Source organism: Danio aesculapii, chromosome 7, assembly GCF_903798145.1.
Source record: "Danio aesculapii chromosome 7, fDanAes4.1, whole genome shotgun sequence".
Classification (NCBI taxonomy): domain Eukaryota; kingdom Metazoa; phylum Chordata; class Actinopteri; order Cypriniformes; family Danionidae; genus Danio; species Danio aesculapii.
Window position 1 is genome coordinate 12007151 of NC_079441.1, and position 26364 is coordinate 12033514.

At 32.5% G+C, this 26364-nt stretch overlaps 1 protein-coding gene across 1 annotated transcript in view; it reads left to right on the forward strand.

Annotated features, from left to right (window-relative positions):
- furina (furin (paired basic amino acid cleaving enzyme) a) overlaps positions 1-26364 on the forward strand; it is a 194600-nt gene that overhangs the window by 126260 nt on the left and 41976 nt on the right. Inside the window, exon 7 of the mRNA XM_056461050.1 lies at positions 12195-12283. Coding sequence (XP_056317025.1) covers positions 12195-12283 — 89 coding nt within the window. The remainder of the gene's footprint in view (positions 1-12194; positions 12284-26364) is intronic.

Sequence of the window (26364 nt, forward strand, 5' to 3'; positions counted from 1 at the left end):
TTCCAGTTGCATCCCTTGTCTCTCTTCATATATAAGAATAGTTTGCCTGGCCACATCTACAAAACTTTTAGGAAAACTTCCTGTTGAGATGCCAAAACAGTCATGCAGCCCAGAATAATCCTGCTCTTAAAAGAAGGGAGCAGTGTGTCAAAGGCAGTGGGTTTGCAGGTGTGAGTCCTGTCAGGGTTATATAAAAGTCCAAACCCTGTTTCAGTAAAAACGCCTGTGCTGCTGGAGGAAGCAGATGGTTGTGTGTGTCCTACATTGACTGATTTCCGTCTGTTAAGTGAAGCAGAAATACTCCTGTTTTTCATCTGCTATTAGTGCCGATTGATTTGTTGGCTGTTTTTTTATGTAATGCGTAGTATTTAGAGGAAAACACTTTTTCCTTGATGTTTCCAGCTAAATGAGTAACACTATTACTTTTGTTTATAATTGGAGATTGGGATTTAAACTAGCAATCATTCATTTTCCTTCGGCTTAGTCTCTTATTTATCACTGGTCACCACAGCGGAATGAATCGCCAACTATTCCAGCATGTTTTATGCAGTGGATGCCCTTCCAGCCGCCACCCAGTACTGGGAAGCACTCTTACATTCACACACACTCTCATACACTACTGCCAATTTAGCTTATTCAATTCACCTGAAGCGCATGCTTTTGGACTGTGACAAATGAGTTGAGGTGAGGTGTAGTAAAATGAGGCGCAATCTGTCAATTTTGCATTTAATGTGAAGAATATTTGAGAGTATAATAATGTCTGGATCTTCATCAAAACCATATATATTTAAAGTATTTATTTACTTATGTTACGCACCAGCTTTTAAAAGTATGGTATTGTAGGATTTTTGAAATCTTATTTTATTTAGTAAGGACAATTAAATGACTCAAAAGGGATGGAATAGAATTACAAAATGTTTTGTTTTTTTTCCAAATTATTGAAATTCAAATTTTTCAATTTTTTTTTAAAATTCTTTTAACTCTCTATTGCATGCATTGTTAAATCTAAAAAAAAAAAGATTTTTAAAAATTTGAAGGTACTTTATGATGTGTTGCCATATGGTAACAACGTCCAATAGTGGATCCAACTTTAGAGCTTTCCTTATAATTAATAATTTTGTTGTTTGTTTTAATTTAATTGCTGACACAGTATTATAAGCTTTAAAACAGAACTTTATAAATGACACCTACATACTTTCCAACAGCTTTCATTTATTTTTTTATTCTTTGTGCTGAATATTATTGAAAACAAACATAAAATTCTATTATCATGTATACAACATACAGTAAAAATAAATATTTTCTCCAGGAAATATAACACATAAATAACAAGTCTAATATATCAAGATGCATCAGAATATTGTTGCTACTAGCTAACAATGTTAATATATTATACTATATACTATACTACGCCTGTCTTGTCTGCATCACTGCTCTTATCAAATGTCCAGTCTCCATCATTCTCATGGTCACTAGAACCCATCTCATCCTCATTTTCATCTGCAGGAAGAGCCAGTTCTGTCCTTTTCTTTTACTTATAGAACATGGTGGTGCTCGCTAATACACTGTTCCCCGTATTTATTTCTAATCAAAAGTATTGCCATTAAAATTTGATTTCATCCATAATTCAAATGCCATTACCATATGACTAATCAACATTGTCACTAGCATTCATGTTGGTATCGTTACAACTTAAAAGATCACAGCTGACCTTGCTAGCTAGCTAAGCTATAGCAATATTGCACTTGGACAGCGTTGCCATTTGGCAACACATACATTTTATCGATTTACAAAAAACTAATTAGATTTGAGTTGTGAATATGTCATCATAACTTGCTGGAGGTGATGTTTCAGATTTGTTTTTGTGGTTCTGACATAATTTGATCCTTTGTTTTTATTAACGTTTACATTTGCATTCAGCAACTATTCACAATAAATGTCTGTCAGAAATTGCGCCACAGAAAAACACTGCATGTCATGTGACTTAACCAAAGCACATCATTGGTTGAACTAAGATCTTCTCTTTTCAACATGAAAATTAGAACATTGGTCTTAGAGGAACAATGGCCTGGAAATGAACATTAATAACATGTTTCCAAATGGCAACACCATGCGAATGCTGCAGTAAAACATCATGTTTTCCACTAAACTATTAAGTAGAGCAGAATCAAAATAGATAACAATTAATGCAAATTAGCATATTAGAATGATTTCTGAAGGGTTATGTGAGGTTTAACAGTATAGTATTTTTTTATATATATTATTGAAAATATAATATATTATCATTTACTTTTTTTGTAATTTACTTTTATTAATTTTATTTATTTGTATTATTATTTATTTCTTTTTCTTTTTATTAATACTTTTTTTTCAATTAATTAAATTTTTTTTCATCAAATAAATGCAACGTTGGTTAGACTTTCAACCCTTTTTAGGACACTCATTGAAGTAGCAATTGGAAAAACCCTCTGTTACTGGGGGTTGTTTCAAGACTTTTGAATGTATAAAAATGTTTAAGTAATTTTGTATTCAGTGTCAATGAAGTTACCATATGTGCACTGTAAAAAAAAAAAAACATTAGTAAATAAACAGTCGTCCATATATTAGTGATTCATGTTTTCCCCCCACTTATTTATGCTTCTGAATTGAATTATTGGATCTTGATCTTCCCCCAAAAGCTTTTGATGTTGAGAACTTTGAAAAGTGACTTGTTGACATTTTTAATAGTTTGAAATGATATATTATCTGTGTTTGAGTGTTAATTACGGTACAAAATCCTGGAAATAATGAACTCCCAGAACCTTTTCTGTTATTTTTACAGACTTAATTCTCTCTATTTAATTTTTTAAAACAATGTCTCATCTCAAACTACTAAAATGCCAATAACTTTTCAACATAGAAAGTCAACAGAGCAGAGATAAAACTCTCATAAAGCAATTCACCTCTCTAAATAAACTGGAAACAACCACAAAATAATGGATCCTGTTAGTTATTAAATATTTTTTATAGTGTGGTTCTAAATGCAACAGAGTTTTAAACCATTAATGCAGCATTATTGTGTTTTCATTGATTAAAACTAGACTCAAATGCTCAAAAAGCACGTTTGACATTTCAAGAATGCACTGACGAACTGAACAAACACCAATGCAAAGGTTGAACATGAAAACGAGGATAAGCCTCTTCTATCAGTTTGTTCAGGCTTGCTTTCCGTCTATCAGAGCATATCTGACTCTCAGCATCAGAAACCTCCATGTGTCGAGCTTCAAAGTCAGTCTCCATGGGGGACGGTAGGTGTCTCCTCAAAATAAACCTTCATTAAAGCATTCAGCCATGATAAGAGCACCATGAAGGTGGATTCAGGCACGTACAATTATCACGTACAAGCCAGAGAGCAATTCACAGTTACTCGAGAGCAGCGGTGGGTTGCGAATTGAGAAGCTCCGCACTGATGATTTAAGCTTCTGAAATCTATATCTTGTTCGGGTTACAAGGGAGACGCGTCGATATGAGACTATTGATTCAGATTTTAGTTTGAAATGGGTTAGTAGAGGAAAAAAAATAAAGACGAAAACATGATCACTGGCACAGAGGAGAGGATGTATGTGGTATCTGTTGGGTATATGTCATTCGTGTTTTTCCATTATTACTATTCTTATTACATCAGTATTATACGTATTATATGTCTGTACCTTCATCAAACAATATTACTTTAATCATCACCAAGTTTACTATTACTATTTATATTAATGCAATACAATATACTGCACTCACCACCGCAATGTGCAAATCTGCAATAGTCATATCGCAGGATCTGCAGCGCTAAGTCTGGATTTTAATTAACCAGGAAACATGGTTCAGAACATGGGATTTGGGGAGTCTGCACCACTTTAATCTAATAGTGTAAACAATTTTAATTTGCATGCATTTTTAAGGCCTGTAAGATTTCTAGCGAATTTAAACCATTTGGGCAAAAGAAATGATAAAGTTTGCCACTTTACCGAAGATTAAGTGTGTTTATTTATACAATGAAGACTATACAGTTTTATTTTAGATTTGATCATTGAATTTCTGTACTTTAATCCTGTTTGAAAACATATACTTGTGCAATGCTCTATTTTTAATGTTATCAGACCACAATTTTTATCTTTAGAGACTTTAAAATGTTTTTAAATGTGAATCCTTCCAAAGTTGTAAAGAAAAGTTGATCAAAAGTAAACTGTTTTAGATTTTCACCTCATCAACCAAGCCAGTATAAAAAACCTTAGTGTTTGGCCCTGTGTAAGTCTGAAAATTCTTAGTCTTAAATTTGACTTTTTGAAAATTGCAGAAAGCCTGCAAATTCATATGATTTAGTCACTAAATCATAAAGTTATGTATTGCTCTGTGATTGTGTTGGAAATGCAGATGCTGGCAGTGCTCTGAGATTACAGAGCATTTTTCCTTACATAATTTCTCCAGATACTTCAGGTTATCTGGTTTTATGTTTGTTCATGTTCACCCAGCCATTTTCAATAAGGTTCAGATCAGGGCTCTGGGTTGGCCATGCCAGAACCTTACATTTTGTGCTCAATTACTCCTTGTTGTGAAGATTTTTTTTTTTTTTTGCATTATTATATATATATATATATATATATATATATATATATATATATATATATATATATATATATATATATATATATATATATATATATATATATATATATATATATATATATATATATATATATATATATATATATATATATATATATATATATATATGTATATATATATATATGTATATATATATATATATATATGTATATATATATATATATATATGTATATATATATATATATATATATGTATATATATATATATATGTATATATATATATATATATGTATATATATATATATATATATATATATATATATATATATATGTATATATATATATATATATATATATATATGTATATATATATATATATATATATATATATATATATATATATATATATATATATGTATATATATATATATATATATATATATGTATATATGTATATATATATATATATATATATATATGTATATATATATGTATATATATATGTATATATATATGTATATATATACATATATATATATATATATAAATATATATATATATAAATATATATATATATATATATATATATATATATATATATATATATATATATATATATATATACATATATATATATATATATATATATATATATATTTATTTATATATATATATATATATATATATATATATATATATATAAATAAATATATATATATATATAAATAAATATATATATATATATATAAATAAATAAATAAATAGTATGTTTCCATCCAGAGATGAAAATCAGTGAGTGGACTTTGGCTAAAACATTTTAGAATGACCAAAACAACATTTCAGATATTTTACAGTGTGCCCGGTTTTCACATGATCTGTTAAAACAAAATCTCATGACTTTTTTTTTTTTTTTTTTAACTGAAATTTATTCTGAGAGTGTTTTCATAGTTTTTATGCAATTTTTCTTGTATAAAAAGTTAGTCTTATATATTATCATGTATTATTATTATTAATGCATTTTATTGATGCATTTTAAACATTTTTTTTTTTATGGGGCAAGAAAACGTCTTTTCTGTGAGACCAACCAGGCCATTAGAAAAATTAAGCCCTGTATAAGTCTGAAATTTCATAAAGTCTTAAATTTGACTTTGAAACCTGCATAAACCCTGCAAATTCATATAATTTAGCCACTAAATCAAAAAGTTATTTATTGCTGTGTGATTGTGTTAGAAATGCAGATGCTGGCAGTGTTTCTGTCTGCACAGACTCTGTCATTCAGGTCATCTGTGTTGAAGAAATATGTCGTGGAGCATCTGGTCTAGTTTTTCATTAAAGTGTGCCACTCACCCATGTGTCGTCTTGATGAACGGTGAACATTCGCCACATTTGTCTTCATCATATTGTGATGTTTCGAGAGCAGCAGAATGGCAGCCTCTAAATATGTCAGTTAAAATAGCAATTACGTATTTTAATGTTGTAAATCTAAAGTTTAGAATATAAACTTACAGAAAACCTTTTTTGAAAGAAAAAATGTATTATTATATTATATTTTATTATATTATATTTTATTATATTATATTATTTTATATTATATTATATTATATTATATTATATTATATTATATTATATTATATTATATTATATTATATTATATTTTATTATATTTTATTATTATAGTGGTTGGATTTATATAATACATTTTATAATTAATTATCCCTTTTTTATTTATTATAATGTATTATTAAACATTTTTATTAATTTTCGATTGTTATATTTAATTGGTCGAATTTTAAGGAAATGTAATTTTATGCAGATATAATATGTTTTTACTATATAGAAAAATGTATGAGCAATGTAAACTAAAAAATGGCAATAAAATAAAAATAAATAAACACTAACAAAAAAACAAATAACTAAATAAATAAACAAATAAATAAATAATAACTAACTAAATAAATAAATAGGTAAAATAACTATAATGGGAAGCTAAGTTTTTGAAAAAATATTAAATGTGTTATGAAGCAAATATTACATAGTAAAAAAACAGTCAGTAATGCTTTAGTTTGTCAATTTATACTATTAACATCTGACCTATTACCTGCCTATTATTGCAATAGTAACTGTTTTAGTAGTTTATGAAGTATGACTTTTATTCTACATCCCTAATCCTATCCAAAACCTAAAACCAACTTCTACCTTATTATTTACTCTATTAGTAGCTTGAGCTAATAGCCTTAGTTAATGGCTTGTTAATAGCATGAATTTTTAATCAAAAAAGGTTACCAAAATGTTATACTGTACTGTAGATGGCCCATGCATTTTGTCCTTCAATGAATTAAAACTTTTGTTTAACTTCAAGATAGTACACAGACAAAAAACAAACCAATGGCAATAAAACTCTTATCACTATCACCACCACATGATTCTGTGTCATGTATCTCTCAGACTTTACGTCACTTGAACACATTCTGTGTTTGGTAATCCTGCATGCATTCACACAAATACCCCTCTGTTGTTTCCACAATCCATAAACTCAGTTTCCATAAAACCTCCTCCTTTTTTATGGATGTAATCTAGGTCCCATGATCCTCCTTATTGTAGGCTTGAGTAAGTCGGAGTCATTGGCCTGGCTGATCTCATGCTTTCTCTGTATGGACTGATGACTGCAGGGAATCTCCTGGGATTTCACTGATCCTTCCTTTGTGCTGTTTAACTCCATCTTTAGCCACCATTTCTCTCTTGACTCTTGTACGCCTGTGACCCGTAAGATTATTAGGACAGAGTCTGGATTTATGATTTAGTCTATTGGAATCTCTTATGCTTGTGTGTGGTGCAATAAGTGTGCATATACTATATACATTGCCACATTTGCAGTGAATTTGAGCAAAAGCTGTGAATACTTCAATTTAAATAAAACTTTTGTAAATGAGCAGTGGAACTAATTATGTAATTACTAATTATGAAACTAATAATGAATGCTTTTCTCCAATACACATTGGTCTAAATTATTGGCACCCATTTATTCAGTCATTTTTGCAACATCAGTTTACGTAGATAACAGTTCTGAATGTGAGGATGGAGGAATCCAGGAAAGACATTACAGAGCATTTTTCCACAGAACCTCTCAAGAAACTTCAGGTTATCTGGTTTTATGTTTGTTCATGTTTACCCGGCCATTTTCAATAAGGTTCGGGTCAGGGCTCTGGGTTGGCCTTACGTTTTGTGCTCAGTTACCCATTTTTGTGATTATTTTGTGTGTTTTGCATTATTATCATGTATATTTCATCCAGAGATGATAATTAGCGTGTAAATTAGTGAGTGGACTTTGGCTAAAACATTTTAGAATGACCAAAACAGCATTTCAGATATTTTACAATGTGCTCTGTTTTCACATGATCTGTTAAAATCTCATGACTTTGTTTTGCTGAATTTTTTTCTGTGCGTTTCCATCATAGTTTTTATACATTTTTTTATTGGATTCTTAGTCTTGAGTCAATCCTAATTCTATTTTTCTACCCCTACCCCTTCCCATTGGCCCTCAAAACCAAGTGTGAAGTGTAAGGGCTTCAAAATTTACCCCTAAGAAATGGGACAGCACTACTGCACCTGCACACGTCATCACGTCATCTCGATCTCATGCTTCATATGAGATCAGACCAGTTGTGTCTTTTTTTGGTATTTATCTTCAGGAAATCATTGAAGGCATATATCGTGTTATAACCATATAATGTGGCAAGATCATAACTGTACTGCACATTTACACAGTGGCCATATTCATCTATCTAAACACAAGAAAGCAACATTAACTACAGCAGACACTGTAAAAAGCCCATTCCCACGCACTAGACTTTTTTGACAGGGTATTCCAGTATCATAGTGTCAGAATGTTGTGAGAGTTATTATTATGGATTATAGATAGCGAAAGTTTTAATTTTAGTTGTTTTTTGATGGTAAAACACAAACGCGGTTATGAATATATCAAAACATTTGCTTATTTGTTGCAAAAAATCGTAATAATGACAAAAAAACACAAATTTGTGGATCTCTTTCCGGGTGCAGTTATGCTGCCGTTGTGGCTGGTGTATTCTGGGAAATTTTCTTACCCCTTGGTTTCAAGTGTGGTCCTGAAAAATCTCAGTTCAAAGGGCTATCTACCCCTTCCCCTTAGCCCTACGCCTTCAAGCTAAAGAGAATTAGAACACCCCTACCCCTTCACGGGAACATGCAAAAAGAGGGCTAGGGGTAAGGGGAAGACTAAGGGGTAGAATTGGGATTGGGCCTAAATCAGTAAACTTAGGTTTTTTTGGGGGGCATATTTTCTAAATATATGTGCATCTTGGTATTCCTTCTTAAGCTTTTTTTTTTTATTCAATATTCTCAAATGAGCATAATAAATAGGTGAATGGAATCGTAGCTATTGTCCTTGAACCATTAAAAAGAAAAATAGGCCTGCAACATTATGGACTCTATTTTAATGATCTAGGCGCAAAGTCTAAAGCGTATCGTGCAAAAGCATTAAGGGTGTGTCCGAACACGTGTCAACGCGTCATATGCCCCATTTGGTCCAAAAAATTCAACAGGTGGACAAATCTAAGCTTGTTTTTATTAAAACAAATAAAAATGTGCATATAATAATAAAACATTATACAAATACAAATTGTCATAAACTGAAAAAAGCCCACTGAGATGAAGGCATGGCGGCAGTGGTTTTTATATTTATATAGAAAATAATAATTTCTTATTATAAATTAGAAATAATTATTTTTTCATTTTGTAAAGATATTATTTCATTTGTAAAGATATTATGTGTACTGCTATACATCCTGTGTGTATTAAGCAATGTGTACATGTTTAAGGCACACAACTAATGCTTTCTGCACTCGACTTAAGACCTGCTTTCAGCTGGTCTATTGCGCAGTCTATTTTAGTTCTTCAAAATAGCAACACGCCAACAATGCGCCTTAACACACCTCCTTTTTAGACCGGCACACCAATAAGTCCACAAAGCGGCGCAAAGGAATTTGCTTTTTAAACAATGTGGCACAAAACGGGAAAATTAAGGTTGCGCTGGTCTGAAAATAGCAGCACATCAGGTCAAACACGTCTTGCACTTCATTGCGTCAGGTGTATGATAAGGCTCTATATATGATGCAGTTTATTTACTTGTGGAAACAGCTGAATATTATCCATTTCATATCCCTGTGTGAAATAAGTCCACCTTGTGTCTTTACTCTTGAAACACTTTTTATTTCATTCAGTTGTAGAATCGTCCAGTTGTCTGAAACTTGAAAATGCCAGAGCTGAAAGTGTGCAGAGAATTTTTATGTGAAACTGTGCCAAACATTAAACCGAACAGAGCTGTTTTTTCCTTTCTGAGGCTTTCAAACCCTAAGATTGTTTTTATTTCTGCAGTTTTTTTTTTCTTGGAGAGCATTTCAAACAATCCTTCTCACAGACACACATTGTTTTTCAGGTCGATTCACATCAACATTTTGATTGGAACTTTTTAATTACTGACCTAATGGTGGAAATGCACATTTTCAGTGCTTGATTATTTTCTATCTTTTTCTTTCAATTTTTCTTTTTACTTCCTTTTTTTGTTAACCCAACACTTTTACTGGATATCAGAACTATATTCTTTGTTATTACTCATTGTGTGATGGATAAATGACAGATTAGTTGGCCTATGTGCTTCATAATTATACCCCTGTAGAACAGAGAGCCATGATCAGACTCTTTTGTGATTTGCAACCTACCTGGTGTATTAAAAAATGTAGAAATATCAATGGAAATATGCTTCAGAGATACATTGAGCAAAATCTTGGCCACCATGTGTCAAAGAAAAACATTTATGTCGTAACATGACTTTCCTCTTTATCATCAATTGTTTAGTTCCAATGAAATTAAAATGAAATGATGATAATGCATAATGAAAAAGCATAAAGCAGATTTATTTTCACTCTTCGTTGTTCATATTTACCAAGGATGACCATGACTTTGAAACCTATTTATGTACTGTAGCTGTGGAAATATGTATTGCTTCTAATGTGACAAAGCCTTTAATAAAACTAACTCACAGATGGCATTGGTGACACATCCCTGTTCTAAACATGGAGGTTCTGTAGCTGCTTCCCTGCCTTTTAGTCCTCATTAACTGAGATGAAAAGCATGCAGCGAGTATCATTTGCACATTGTCACAGGCTGTGATGTTATGAGGCTGCGGTTATCAGAGTGTCACCTGCTGTCGTGTTGAACAGATACAGCACAACTCTTCACACATGCAGAAGAGCTCTGAATGAGCCCTGCAGGATGCCAGAGGCCAGTTTTTTTTTTTTTTTTTTTTTAGTTTGATCCAGCTGTCTTTGGCAGGTCTTAAAGTGTCTGATTCAGGTTTAGGAAGAATCATATGCATTTCTTCATATCTGCTCGATCATAGGATGCATCACTTCAAGTAATTTTGTAGTATTTTGATTATTATTATTTTTTTTGTTGTTGTTGTTGTTGTTTTATTTTTATTTATTTTTTAGCTGCATGATATTGGAAAACGTACATTACGAAAGTTTGAATTTCTGCGATTTAAATTGCGATACTTCACAACATAAATTCAATAGTTCTATTTGGAAAAATTAATAGTTGTAGTAATTTTTTAATTCCTCGCTTGTCCTCGCTTTAATTCCTCGCTTACACAGTCACAGATCTTAAAAACACACACAATTATTAATATTAATAACACAATTACTTTCTCTTTATGAAAGTTTCACTTTAAACTCAAATGACTCACATCCTGCCACGTGACGATTGCAGATTCATACATTTTGATATTGATGCTAAAATGATATATTGTGCAGCCCAATTTTTTTTATATATTATATTATATTGTACTGTATTTGTATATAGTGTTATATTATTTACACATTCTATACATTGTTATAATTTATTTAGTCTAATATAATATAATATAATATAATATAATATAATATAATATAATATAATATAATATAATATAATATAATATAATATAATATAATACCTTTGCAATATTGCAATCTGACAACTTGCCATACTGGCAAGTATATGAATCTATCTAGAAAGTTTTGAATTATGAATAATTTAATATATTATTTATTTATTGACAGCAAGCTGTTTTTATTAGGTACATTAATAATGTATGCTATAATATATGTTTAATCTACACTGTAATAAATGCTGGGTTCTACACAACCGATTTATGTTGGGACAACATAAAGGAATTAAGTTAGCTTATTAGTTTACAAAATTAAGTGGATTGAACATTAAATAATTGTTGCAAAAAAACTCAAGAATTGTGTTTTAACTCTTTTAAAATGGGTCGTTTGAACAAACAGCAAATGTCTTTTTGAGTGTAAATTATACGCAACATGTTTATCTTTATTTCTTCAGAAACTTCTTTAGAAACTTCTGAAAATTGTATAATTTGTTGTATAAATAATTGCTTGATTTTTATTTTAATAACATGAATACTAATGCGGCCATATTACAAATGTGTAATTATAAAAATTGTACAGATATTTGCAGAAAAATGAGGTTTAATTCAGTCTTTTTTCTCTTAATTTTCAAGGCACGGGACGCGTTGTGCTGGAGAGGTCGCTGCTGTGGCCGATAATGACATCTGTGGTGTCGGAGTGGCCTATAATGCCAAGATCGGAGGTGAGTCGGCACATTTCACTGCCGTTTTCTATGTTTCATCACGTACAGTCTATTCTATCAGCACACAGAGCACACCCTGTCCACTCCAACATTTGCATTGCAAAACACCTTAGTGAGACATCAGATTAGTTTCACATTCAGATTAGCTTGGTCTCGGTGTACAGTATGAGGGATCGTCCTCACCCAGAGCACTTGGAAAGAGGAACTCCATTAGAGATGGCTTCATGAGCTGGTGTGGGACGGTTATCACAGGCTCTAGCATACGTCCCTTCGAGCCACAGATTTGGACTGTAGTGTATGTAATCCATTTAATTGGCTGAGGTGCTTTTATCCTGTTGAGTGCAGATTTTCTTTCATTACTCTCCTCCACGCTGCCAGCTGTCTGTGGCCAGTTGGACTCTGGATTAATGTCATTGATAATGCTTTTGCTCTCCACATCCACTCCAAAAACTGTTAGCCAGGAGCCTACAGATGAATCTCAGCTGCTTAGTTCAGCAATACGATGCAGTGTTTCAGCTGAATTGTGCTGTGATTTACCTTAAAATGTTTTCTTTTACTGGACTAAAGGAGATGGTAAAGGAGTAGTTCACCCAAAAATGAAAATCACCACATACACTGCCTGACAAAAGCCTTGTCACCTATCCAAATTTTAGGAACCACAAATAATAACTTCTAGATGATCATTTGGTATCAGAAGTGGCTTATATGAAAGGCAAAGGCCTCTAGATTAAGCTTATTTTACCTAAATAAAATATGATCATGCCTTGATATTTAATTCTTTAATTAGGACAGTAAGGTCTGACTTTGCTTAGACAAAGGTCTTGTCACTTAACCAAAATAATGTCCAGTATAGAATATAAAGTCATGCTGCAGTGGAATAAGAATGAATATTGTGAATGACTCCCATGAGCTTGGAGGACTGCATCCATGCATCTCTGCAATGACTCAAATCACTTATTAATAAAGTCATCTGGAATGGCAAAGAAAGTGTTCTTGCAGGACTCCCAGAGTTCATTAAGACTCTTTGGATTCATCTTCAATACCTCCTCCTTCATCTTACTCCAGACATGCTCAATAATGTTCATGTCTGGTGACTGGGCTGGCCAATCCTGGAGCATCTTGACCTTCATTGCTTTCAGGAACTTTGATGTGGATGTTGAAAGTATTTTTCACTAATTGTATTTTTCACAATTAATTACTGTGATTCAGTAACCCACAGTATGTTTGAACCTTTCTGGGTATTTATTAAAAAAAATAATAATAAATTGTTACATAACTGCATGGTTTCCGCTACATTCATTCTTCCATGGCGGGGATCGCCACGCCAAGATTCATCCCGCCACGGCTACATTACAGCTTCTCATTCACAATTCAATTCACATTCAAACTCATATTTTTTTAATAGCAGGTGATAATCGCACCAAAATGTATTAAAAGGTAAGTGAATTATAACAGTGTGAACTTTACTGTAATCGTAGTAGGGCTGTGCGTTATTTGTTTAACCCTTTAAGGTTACGTGCTGACTGACTGACTGGCTGACTGTGACAGGTGCGTGATGCTTGAAGGCAGCAAACATGACGTATAGCCATTTTACTTTACTTCAGGACGCATTAATACCGAAGGCATTCATAAATATTCCTAGCAAATCTAATATATGCTGGAGACATACCCGTTACATAAACGCACTAAATCGCACCTCAGCAGCGTTTATTTGAGAGCGCACAAGAAGATCTGCGTGCTCTCAAAGCGGCTTATATTTGAGGGGGCGTGCAAAAAGTTTTGTGCATAAGCAGAAAAAATCGGCACGCAAGCAAAGAGATCCGCATGCTCGTAGGCTATTACATAAATGCGATCATGACATTTGTCATTGAAATAACGCCACAGGTAGTTAGTAGACCTGTGTAAAAAAGGCCTGCCGCCACAGCTGGAAAAATCCTAGAGGAAACACTTAACTCTATCTATAGATAAACCATAATATTAGTGATGGTTCATGGGCCAAAACCTGAAATTTAGGCTTAACTGATTCAATTATTTTGTTACTTTTTTAAATAATTATTTTTGTTTAATTATTTGTATACTTGCATCAAAATCTGCCTTTTATAAATTTTACCGAAACATTGAACACAGATATGTATGTATTTTTATTTAAATTATATTTATTTTTATTTTTTACTTTTTATTAATTTTTAAATATTTTTAAATTTATTTGATTTATGTTTTATATTTTTTATTTATTTGACTTAATTGTTTATTTTATTTATTTATTTTATTTTTTATAGCAGTTATTTTGTAGTGATGTAACTGCATTTATTTTTTAATCCGTAACAAAACAAAGAAAGAGTTGAACAAATAAAGCTTTTAAGATAAATAATCAAACAAATAATGCATATTTCTGAGGTATAAATGCTTTTCTGAGGTTCAGTCTTTTGACAGTGGAAAGACTGTTGTTGATTACAAGAGTCTTCAAATGTTTTAGTATACGGATTTGATCTTGAGATTTAAGAATCCATATCAGTATAGATTGCAATTGAGAAATCAGGTTAACACTGAATTTTAATTTATTATAGATATATTTTTACAGAAATGTAAGCTAGATATGTTTATTTGGCATACAAATGATTTTAAATGTAGGCTACAGGCTTTGCACTTGTGTTTCAGTAAAACATCACACAAATCAGGCTCTGTGGTTTATTATCATAATAGTGCGAATGAAACATCTATTTTTGTCATACATGTACGTGCAAAACGTCATTTAAAACTATAAAAATCAACGCAATGTGCCTTTTGTAAACCAGTAAAAACTATATTATTAAATAATGTTTCTTCTCCATTGACGGATTACAGGTGCACAATGTGTCTCTGTTTTTAATTGCTGTCAATTGATATTAGTTTCACCTTTTTATTTGACGCCTTGATGGTTTAATGAACAGTCAAAAATGGAACGAAAGATAACGATAGAGTACTAAAAATTGTTCTGAATGTAAAACAGCAGAGTTCAGATCCTGACTATAAAGATGTAGAGAAGCAATATTGTTTGGATCACTTTCAGTATGATTTTTACCCTTAATAAATGATAAACTCTGACAGCCAGTCAGAATGCATTAAAAAATATAAGGGCCTGCGCAAAAGTAACAGTCGACAATGTGGTGAAGCTCTGCTTGATGTTAAGCCCTCTTTTCTAAGATTATTTAAAGGGCACCTACAGTAGGTTAGCCCTTTTTTCAGATTTAATATAAGTGTTTTGCGTCTCCAGAATGTGTGTAAAGTTTCAGCTCAAAACACCCATCAGATTTTTCTTTATACCTTTTGCAAGATTCTATTTTATACATTTTTGCACTAGGGGGCAGTTTTGTCGTACTGCGCCTTTAAGGCTAGTCCTCCCCGCCCACCGTTTCTGCGTGCCTTAATCTCCTCCCTCGGCTGCGTCAGACAACAGACAGACTTAAAGGAAGCAGATCTCACGTAGCGTTTGTAAGAAATACTACAGTAAGAACTTTACCAATGAGTATTTATTGTGCAGTTGCATCGATGAGTCACAGACAGACAGAGCACCCGTTTAGCTTTGCACTCTTTTTGCACGCAAATGTGACATTATATAGGTTAATCCTCACTGCTGTATGAATATATGTTATGTTAATGAACAAAGTAAACCTGATTTAACGTCCACAAACCGGGATTGAAGCGTCTTCCTTTATAATTGTTCTGACACGCGGCTGTGCTGATGAAGTAAAGCTAAGCTAAATCGCTGTAATTCATTACACACATGCTCTGTTTAAAACATTTTAAACATGTGAAACTCACTCTTGATCACATTTGATGATGATTGATGATCCTAGCGAACTGAACACACCTTTTATTCCCGGTTGCTTTGTGCACGTCTGGTCTTGTTGATGTGATTATACACATGACTACCAGACATGTTAATACCCACAGCTGTCAATCAATTCGGTGGGTGGGGGGACCGCACTCCTACATAAAGTTGTGGACGATCTGAAAACCGCTCCAATTGGTCCACCATTTTTATGTTGCTAAATTGAAAAAAAAAAAGGATGGTGTGTTTATTTCACCCCAATATGACGGTCTATATACCATACCTGCGCACATGTCTGTCCAGACTGCTTGAAAAGTAGATTTTTCACCATAGGTGCCCTTTAAAGATAATGACTACGTAGAAAAAAATTAGTTATACCATGGGAAAGAAGAATGAAGGAAACATGGATACAAACCAGACTAGCAAATTAAAGTATAAAAATAAATAAAAGTACCTCAGGTATCCATTCATTCATTAATTAACCTTCAGCTTAGTCCCTAATTTATCAGGGGTCGCCACAGCAGAATGAACTGCCAACTATTCCAGCATATGTTTTTGCGCAGCAGATGCCCTTCCAGCTGCAACCCAGTACCAGGAAACACCCGTACACTCTCATTCACGCACACTCTCATACACTGTGGCCAATTTTGTTCAGCAAATTCACTTATAGCGCATATCTTTGGACTGTGGGAGAAACTGGAGCACCCGGAGGACCACTTATAGCAGTTTGACATGCGCTATAAGTGAATTGGATGAACTAAATTGGCCGTAGTGTATGAGTTCATGTGTGATTTTGAGAGTGTATGGGTGTTTCCTAGTAATGGGTTGTGGCTGGAAGGGCATCCCCTGCATAAAACATATGCCGGAATAGTTGGCAGTTCATTCCTCTGTGGTGACCTCTAATATATAAGGCACTATGCTGAAGGAAAATAAATGAATGAGTTATGGTGCTTAGTGGTAATTAGACCATAAAGCCCATACATGCATTCACCCATAGATCTTCATCTCTTAGTAATCAGGGAAGTGAAAGGACTTTAAAACACCAGGAGTAAATGTGAATGTGTCTCTCTCGTCTACTTGTGCACCAATCGACCAAATCGCATCTTAACAGCAGGTGTAAACCGGGCCTTTGGGCCTATTATAGGGAAATGGGTTTAGTTAGCAAACACCCAATACACCTTAGCACTGTGACAGTTTTATTTAACTGCACATTTTCTTGCACTAAATGAAAGCTGTGTGTCAAATCTCCCTTCATATGCAGATGGGTAGTGAATTATGGTCCATCTCTCGCTTTTTTTGTCAGCTCTGCTTTAGTTTCTCTCTAAAGCATCTGTTTTTGAATTAGTCTCCTAATGTGAAGCAGTACCCATTTCACCTTGAATCCATAGGGGAAATCTTTGCTTAATAAGCTGCAGATCCTTCTCCTAAAGGACCATGGGGGACGGAGAGAATAGAAGGTTTTTTGGACAAATGACCCATAACATCAGCCTGAAATGGCAGATGCAGGAAAGCCCAATGTGAAGATGGCAGCATGCTAGCGGAGATGGCAGGCACACAACGCGGCTAATTCCTCTGCCAGAACTCATTAAGCAGCAATATTGGTTTGGAAGACTTGAAGGAAACAGTGGAGTCCATTGTTGAAATTGCTTTGTTGTTGCATTTTGAGGGGAGATGTTGTAGATTGTTTGTGTTTACTCTTTGAATAATAAAAACAAACACATCCCTGCTTTTATTACCACAGTGTATACATGTGTATATGTATTCTCGTTTTCTGGGAAGTAATCATATCCAGTGTTATTTTGTGTAGAGGATAAAAGCATTCATGATATACAAGACATTTTTCTGTATGTTTCTGTAGTGTGTGTCTGGACTGAAGCTTTCAGGTAGCTTTGAAAAGCTAAAACCACTAACCTTTTGTTTGTTTACACTAAGCTTGTGATATTAAGATTTTGGTGGCACGGTGGCTCAGTAGTTAGCGCTGTCGCCTCACATCAAGAAGGTTGCTGGTTCAAGTCGCGGCTGGGTCAGTTGGCATTTCTGTGTGGAGTTTGCATGTTCTCTGTGTTGGAGTGGGTTTCCTCCTGGTGCTTCGGGTTCCCCCACAGTCCAAAGACATGAGCTATAGGGGAATTAGATAAACTAAATTGGCCGTAGTTTATTTCCCAGTACTGGGTTGCAGCTGGCTAAAACATATTGTGAAATAGTTGGCAGTTAATTACCTACCCTGTGGTGACCCCTGTTAAATGAGGGACTAAGCTGAAGGAAAATGAATGAATGGTATTATTTTTTTATTATTTGAGAAGTGGCTACTCAAATTCTGTTTTGTTTATTATAATTATAGTTAACATAGTCAACCCTGAGATTATTCACACCCCAGGAAAATTCTGGATTAAATTTGTTTTATTTCAACCAGCCATTTATTTATTTATTTATTTATTTATTTATTTTTATTATTATTATTTTGACTGGAAATGACTCAGGCTTATCCTAAAAGATAATAAGACAATGTACACACAAAATAAGGCCGAAGCATCATTGTTGAAGAAAAATTCTCAGCTTTTATTTACATTTAAAATAAACTTGAAGTCAGAGTTTGCTGGCGGTATGAATCATTTCTGGCTTGACTGTAAATATTGAAAGTCATTTTAAGGAAAAAAAGTGTCATTTTCCTGTCGTTGTTGCTTAAGGTGATCATTGCTGATTTTACCTGCAGGGATGTCAAACTCAATTCCTGGAGGGCCGCAGCCCTGCACAGTTCAGTTCCAACCCTAATTAAACACAGCTGATCAAACTAATAAAGGAGTTTTTCCTTGAATCTTTCCTCTGCTCATTCTTTCCTTTCATCCTTTCTTTTCTTGTCCTTCTTTTCCTCCTCCTTTTCTTTCATTGTATTTTTCTTTCTTTTTCTTCTTTTTTTCCTTCTTTCTTTTTTCTTTCTTTCTGTTTCTTTCTTTTTTCTTCTGTCCCTCTTTCTTTTTTCTTTTTCTTTTTTCTTTCTCTTTTTTCCTTTAATCTATCCTTCATTCATTTTTTCTTTCCTCCTTTATTTTTTCTTTGCTCTTCTTTCCTTTCTTTCTTCCCTTCCATCATTTTTCTTTCTTTTTTTTTCTTCCATTTTTTTGTTCTTACTTTCCATTAATCTTTTTCTTTCTTTCTTTCTTTCTTTCTTTCTTTCTTTCTTTCTTTCTTTCTTTCTTTCTTTCTGTCTTTCTTTCTTTCTTTCTCTCTTTCTCTCTTTCTCTCTTTCTTTCTTTTTCTTTCTTTTTCTTTCTTTCTTTCCATTCATATTTTTCTTTTTCCTTTCCTTCCATTTTTTTCTTTCTCTCTTTCTTTCTTTCTTTCTCTCTTTCTTTCTTTCTTTCTCTCTTTCTTTCTTTCTCTCTTTCTTTCTTTTTCTTTCTTTCTTTCTTTCTTTCCATTCATATTTTTCTTTTTCCTTTCCTTCCATTTTTTTTCTTACTTTCCATTAATCTTTCTTTCTTTCTTTCTTTCTTTCTTTCTTTCTTTCTTTCTTTCTTTCTTTCTTTCTTTCTTTCTTTCTTTCTTTCCCTCTTTCTTTCTTTTTCTTTTTCTTTTCTTTCTTTCTTTCTTTCTTTCTTTCTCTCTTTCTTTCTTTTTCTTTTCTTTCTCTCTTTCTTTCTTTTTCTTTCTTTCTTTTTCTTTTCTTTCTTTCTTTCTTTCTTTCTTTCTTTCTCTCTTTCTTTCTTTCTCTCTTTCTTTCTTTCTTTCTTTCTCTCTTTCTTTCTCTCTTTCTTTCTTTCTCTCTTTCTTTCTCTCTTTCTTTCTTTTTCTTTCTTTCTTTCTTTCTTTCTTTCTTTCTTTTTCTTTCTTTCTTGCTTTCTTCTTTCTTTCTTTCTCTCTTTCTTTCTTTCTTTCTTTCTTTCTTTCTCTCTTTCTTTCTTTCTTTCTTTCTTTTTCTTTTCTTTCTTTCTTTCTCTCTTTCTTTCTTTTTCTTTCTTTCTTTTTCTTTTCTTTCTTTCTTTCTTTCTTTCTTTCTTTCTCTTTCTTTCTCTCTTTCTTTCTTTCTCTCTTTCTTTCTTTTTCTTTCTTTCTTTTTCTTTCTTTCTTTCTTTTTCTTTCTTTCTTTTTCTTTCTTTCTTTTTCTTTCTTTCTTTTTCTTTCTTTCATTCTTTCCATTCATATTTTTCTTTTTCCTTTCCTTCCATTTTTTTCTTACTTTCCATTAATCTTTTTCTCTTTCTTTCTTTCTTTCCATTCATATTTTTCTTTCTTTTTTCTTTCCTTCATTTTTTTCTGTCTTTCCATTAATCTTTTTTTCTTTCTTTCTTTCTTTCTTTCTTTCTTTCTTTCTTTCTTTCTTTCTTTCTTTCTATCTTTCTATCTTTCTTTTTTTCTTTCTTTCTTTCTTTCTTTCTTTCTTTCTTTCTTTCTTTCTTTCCATTAATCTTTTTCTTTCTTTCTTTCTTTCTTTTTCTTTCTTTCTTTCTTTCTTTCTCTCTTTCTTTCTTTCTTTCTTTCTTTCTTTCTCTTTCTTTCTCTCTTTCTTTCTTTCTTTCTTTCTTTCTTTCTTTCTTTCTTTCTTTCTCTCTTTCTTTCTTTCTTTCTTTCTCTCTTTCTTTCTTTCTTCTTTCTTTCTTTCTTTCTCTCTTTCTTTTTCTTTCTTTCTTTCTTTCTTTCTTTCTTTCTTTCTTTCTTTCTTTCTCTCTTTCTCTCTTTCTTTCTTTCTCTCTTTCTTTCTCTCTTTCTTTCTTTTTCTTTCTTTCTTTTTCTTTCTTTCTTTCTTTCTTTTTCTTTCTTTCTTTTTCTTTCTTTCTTTCTTTCATTCTTTCCATTCATATTTTTCTTTTTCCTTTCCTTCCATTTTTTTCTTACTTTCCATTAATCTTTTTCTCTTTCTTTCTTTCTTTCCATTCATATTTTTCTTTCTTTTTTCTTTCCTTCCATTTTTTTCTGTCTTTCCATTAATCTTTCTTTCTTTCTTTCTTTCTTTCTTTCCTTCTTTCCTTCTTTCTTTCCTCTTATTTCCATCCTCTTTTCTTCCATCTTTCCTTTCAATTTTTAATTGGGCATAATTAAAAAAATTAAGTCAACTTTATAATTTCAAGTTACAACAAATTTACTCACTTTATAAATTTTATTTTATTTTTTACGCAAGTTATCGCTTTTTTGCATTGTACGCAACTTATTACACTACAGTTAGCTGCTTTAACAACTTGATGGAAATTTTGCATTTGAAATCTTTGCTTTTTTGTGAACTTTAAAAAGATTCTCTTGACATTAGGATGGAAACCGGCTAGTGTGTATTTGATATTCCTTCCCATTTTCTTGGAAGTAATCATATCCAGAATTCCCTTTGATATTTGGGGCTTTTGAAATTTACATACAGGATAAAAACATCCATCCTTTCCAAGACATGCTGAATTCCTTCAGTGTTTGTGGGTTTGTTTGCGGTATTGTCTGCTTGGATAGCTTTGGAAAACCTGAAACCGCTGTGAACTTTTGTTTATTTGCACTAACCCGTATGAGGGCAGCCTTGAGTAACCTCGCCCCCTTGTGTATCAAAGGAGTGATTCACATTGTTTTCTAGATGTCCGACTCTGATTTCTCATATTTTCTTTAACTACTTAAAACCTAAGAGCTGTGGGCAACAACAATTCTGATGCTGGATTCACAACAAACTCCACACCTTTGACATTTTGGATCAAATGCTTTGGCTCTTTTCCCAAAACCCCAATTGGGTTTAAGTTTCTCTTTTGTGCAGGGAAGTGGAAGAAAGATAAGATGGCCCCGTCTGTTGTGAAGCGTCTGTAAAGAGAAGAATGCAGTCGCTCGTCAACTTTGAATGAACTCCAAATTCGAACACGAGCTCACAGACTTCTGCTTTGAAATGTGCTTGTATTTGCAGCACTGTGTGTTTGCGCACATCGTCTAAGTGTGTGGGTTGGATGTTCAATCCTCAGATTGGCTGCTTTCTGTACGTTTAGTTTGATTGCATGTCTGTCTGCACCTTCTTTTAGATGCAGTGGTAATCGATGTATTTAGTAGCTTCTCGAATATATAGAATCTGTGGGTGGGCGGCAAATAAATTTTCTTGGCAGGTCAGATTTTGATTATGATTAGTGTATCATTCCATCAGTGTGTGTATAGAAAAACACACATGCAGATTCAACATGTCTTGAAATATAATCAACTGGATTATTAATTAGTGTTTTTCAGCATTTACCCTCCAATGGTTCCAAACCTGGATGACTTTTCATTAATTATTTTACTGCTGAACTCAAAAAACATTGTAGATGTTGGTAACTGGTAGTAATTGACTTCCATAGTATGTTTTCTCACTATGGAAGTCACTGAATGCCAACATTCTTCAAAATATCTAACTTTGTCTTCAGCAGAAAAAAAACACAATTAGTTTTGGCACAATGTCGGTCTTTCCTTCTGTCCCTTTCTTCCTCCCTCCCTTTCTTCCTTCCACCCTCCCTTATTCCTTCCTTCCATCTTTTTCTTTCTTTCTTTTTTCTTTCTTTTTTTTTTTACTTAGTTTTTTCTTTGCTTTCTTTCCTTCCATCTTTTCTTTGTTTCCTTCCATCCTTCATTCATTTTTTCCTTCTTTCCTTACTCCCTTACATCCCTTACATCCTTCTTTTTCTTCACCTTTTTTTCTTAACTTTTATTCTTTCCTTCAATCCTTCATTTCTCTTGTTTCCTTCCATCTTTCTTCTTTCCTCCTTTCTTTCCTCCTTTCCTTCCAAACTTTCTCTCCATCTTTTTTTTTCTTTCTCTTTTCTTTCTTTCTTTCTTTCTTCTTCTTTCTTTCTTTCTTTCTTCTTTCTTTCTTTTTTGCATTCCTTTTCTTTTTTCTATCTTTCCTCCTCCTTTCTTTCCATCTTTCATTTTTCCATCTTTCATTCCATCTTTCATCTTTCAACTACTTTCTTTCCTTGCTTTGTTCTTTCCTTTCACCTTTCTTTCTTTCTTTCTTTCTTTCTTTCTTCTTTCTTTCTTTCTTTCTTTCTTTCTTTCTTTCTTTCTTTCTTTCTTTCTTTCTTTCTTTCTTTCTTTCTTTCTTTCTTTCTTTCTTTCTTTCATTTGTTTCATTCTTGCATTCTTTTTCTATATTTTTTTCTTTCCCTCCTTCCATCTTTTGTTTACTTCCATCCTCCTTTTTCTTTCATACTTTTTCCTTTTCTTTTTTTGTCTTTCTTTCCTTTTCTTCTTTCCTACTTTCCCTCCTTTCATCTTTCCTGTTTTCTTCCATCCCTCTTTCCTTCCTCCTTTCCTTTTCACTTTTCTGTCACTTGTTTCATTATTATTGCATTCTTTCCTTCTTTCCTTCCATCTTTCATTTGTTTCCTTGTTTCCTGTATCATCCTTTCCTTTTTCTTTCCACCTTTCTTTCATTCTTTTCTTCTTTCCCTCCTTCTAGCTTTCCTTTGTTTCCTTCCATCCTTTTTCCCCTTCTTTCCTTCCTTCCTCCTTTCCTTTATTCTTTTTCTTCTTTCTTTCTTTCTTTCTTTCTTTTAATTTTTCATTCTTTCCTCCTTTCCTTCCATCTTTCGTTTTTCTACCATCCCTCTTTCCTTCCTTCCTTTCTTTCTTTCTTTCTTTCTTTCTTTCTTTCTTTCTTTCTTTCTTTCTTTCTTTGTTTCTTCCTTGTTTCTTCCTTTCTTTCCTCCTTTCTTTCCTCCTTTCCTTCCAACTTTCCTTCCATCTTTTTTTTCTTTCTCTTTTTCTTTCTTTCTCTTTCTTTCTTTCTTTATTTCTTTCTTTCTTTCTTTTCTTTATATCTTTCCTTGTTTCTTTCTTTCTTTCTTTCTTTTTCTTTCTCTCTCTCTTTCTTACTTTCTTTCTTTCTTTCCTCCTTTCTTTCCTCCTTTCCTTCCAACTTTCCTTCCATCTTTTTTTCTTTCTCTTTTTCTTTCTTTCTCTTTCTGTTTCTTTCTTTCTCTCTTTCCTTGTTTCTTTCTTTCTTTCTTTCTTTTTCTTTCTCTCTTTCTTACTTTCTTTCTTTCTTTTTCTTTCTTTCTTTCCTCCTTTTCTTTCCTCCTTTCCTTCCAACTTTCCTTCCATCTTTTTTTTCTTTCTCTTTTTCTTTCTTTCTTTCTTTCTTTCTTTCTTTCTTTTTCTTTCTCTCTTTCTTACTTTCTTTCTTTCTTTCCTCCTTTCTTTCCTCCTTTCTTTCCTCCTTTCCTTCCAACTTTCCTTCCATCTTTTTTTCTTTCTCTTTTTCTTTTTCTTTCTTTCTTTCTTTCTTTCTTTTTTGCATTCCTTTCTTTTTTTCTATCTTTCCTCCTCCTTTCTTTCCATCTTTCATTTTTCCATCTTTCATTCCATCTTTCATCTTTCAACTACTTTCTTTCCTTCCTTCTTTCCTTGCTTTGTTCTTTCCTTTCACCTTTCTTTCTTTCTTTCTTTCTTTCTTTCTCTCTTTATATCTTTCCTTGTTTCTTTCTTTCTTTCTTTCTTTTTCTTTCTTTTTCTTTCTCTCTCTCTTTCTTACTTTCTTTCTTTCTTTCCTCCTTTCTTTCCTCCTTTCCTTCCAACTTTCCTTCCATCTTTTTTTCTTTCTCTTTTTCTTTCTTTCTCTTTCTGTTTCTTTCTTTCTCTCTTTCCTTGTTTCTTTCTTTCTTTCTTTCTTTTTCTTTCTCTCTTTCTTACTTTCTTTCTTTCTTTTTCTTTCTTTCTTTCCTCCTTTCTTTCCTCCTTTCCTTCCAACTTTCCTTCCATCTTTTTTTTCTTTCTCTTTTTCTTTCTTTCTTTCTTTCTTTCTTTCTTTCTTTCTTTCTTTTTCTTTCTCTCTTTCTTACTTTCTTTCTTTCTTTCCTCCTTTCTTTCCTCCTTTCTTTCCTCCTTTCCTTCCAACTTTCCTTCCATCTTTTTTTCTTTCTCTTTTTCTTTCTTTCTTTCTTTCTTTCTTTCTTTCTTTCTTTTTTGCATTCCTTTTCTTTTTTCTATCTTTCCTCCTCCTTTCTTTCCATCTTTCATTTTTCCATCTTTCATTCCATCTTTCATCTTTCAACTACTTTCTTTCCTTCCTTCTTTCCTTGCTTTGTTCTTTCCTTTCACCTTTCTTTCTTTCTTTCTTTCTCTCTTTCTTTCTTTCTTTCTCTCTTTCTTTCTTTCTTTCTTTCTTTCTTTCATTTGTTTCATTCTTGCATTCTTTTTCTATATTTTTTTCTTTCCCTCCTTCCATCTTTTGTTTACTTCCATCCTCCTTTTTTCTTTCCTACTTTTTCCTTTTCTTTTTTTGTCTTTCTTTCCTTTTCTTCTTTCCTACTTTCCCTCCTTTCATCTTTCCTGTTTTCTTCCATCCCTCTTTCCTTCCTCCTTTCCTTTTCACTTTTCTGTCACTTGTTTCATTATTTATTGCATTCTTTCCTTCTTTCCTTCCATCTTTCATTTGTTTCCTTGTTTCCTTGTATCCTCCTTTCCTTTTTTCTTTCCACCTTTCTTTCATTCTTTTCTTCTTTCCCTCCTTCTAGCTTTCCTTTGTTTCCTTCCATCCTTTTTTCCCCTTCTTTCCTTCCTTCCTCCTTTCCTTTAATCTTTTTCATCTTTCTTTCTTTCTTTCTTTCTTTTAATTTTTCATTCTTTCCTCCTTTCCTTCCATCTTTCGTTTTTCTACCATCCCTCTTTCCTTCCTTCCTTTTTTTCTTTCTTTCTTTCTTTCTTTCTTTCTTTCTTTCTTTCTTTCTTTCTTTCTTTCTTTCTTTCTTTGTTTCTTTCTTTGTTTCTTCCTTGTTTCTTCCTTTCTTTCCTCCTTTCTTTCCTCCTTTCCTTCCAACTTTCCTTCCATCTTTTTTTTCTTTCTCTTTTTCTTTCTTTCTCTCTTTCTTTCTTTCTTTCTTTCTTTCTTTCTTTCTTTATATCTTTCCTTGTTTCTTTCTTTCTTTCTTTCTTTTTCTTTCTTTTTCTTTCTCTCTCTCTTTCTTACTTTCTTTCTTTCTTTCCTCCTTTCTTTCCTCCTTTCCTTCCAACTTTCCTTCCATCTTTTTTTTCTTTCTCTTTTTCTTTCTTTCTCTTTCTGTTTCTTTCTTTCTCTCTTTCCTTGTTTCTTTCTTTATTTCTTTCTTTCTTTCTTTTTCTTTCTCTCTTTCTTTCTTTCTTTCTTTCCTCCTTTCTTTCCTCCTTTCCTTCCAACTTTCCTTCCATCTTTTTTTTCTTTCTCTTTTTCTTTCTTTCTCTTTCTTTCTCTCTTTCTTTCTTTCTTTCTTTCTTTCTTTTTCTTTCTTTCTTTCCTCCTTTCTTTCCTCCTTTCTTTCCTCCTTTCCTTCCAACTTTCCTTACATCTTTTTTTTCTTTCTCTTTT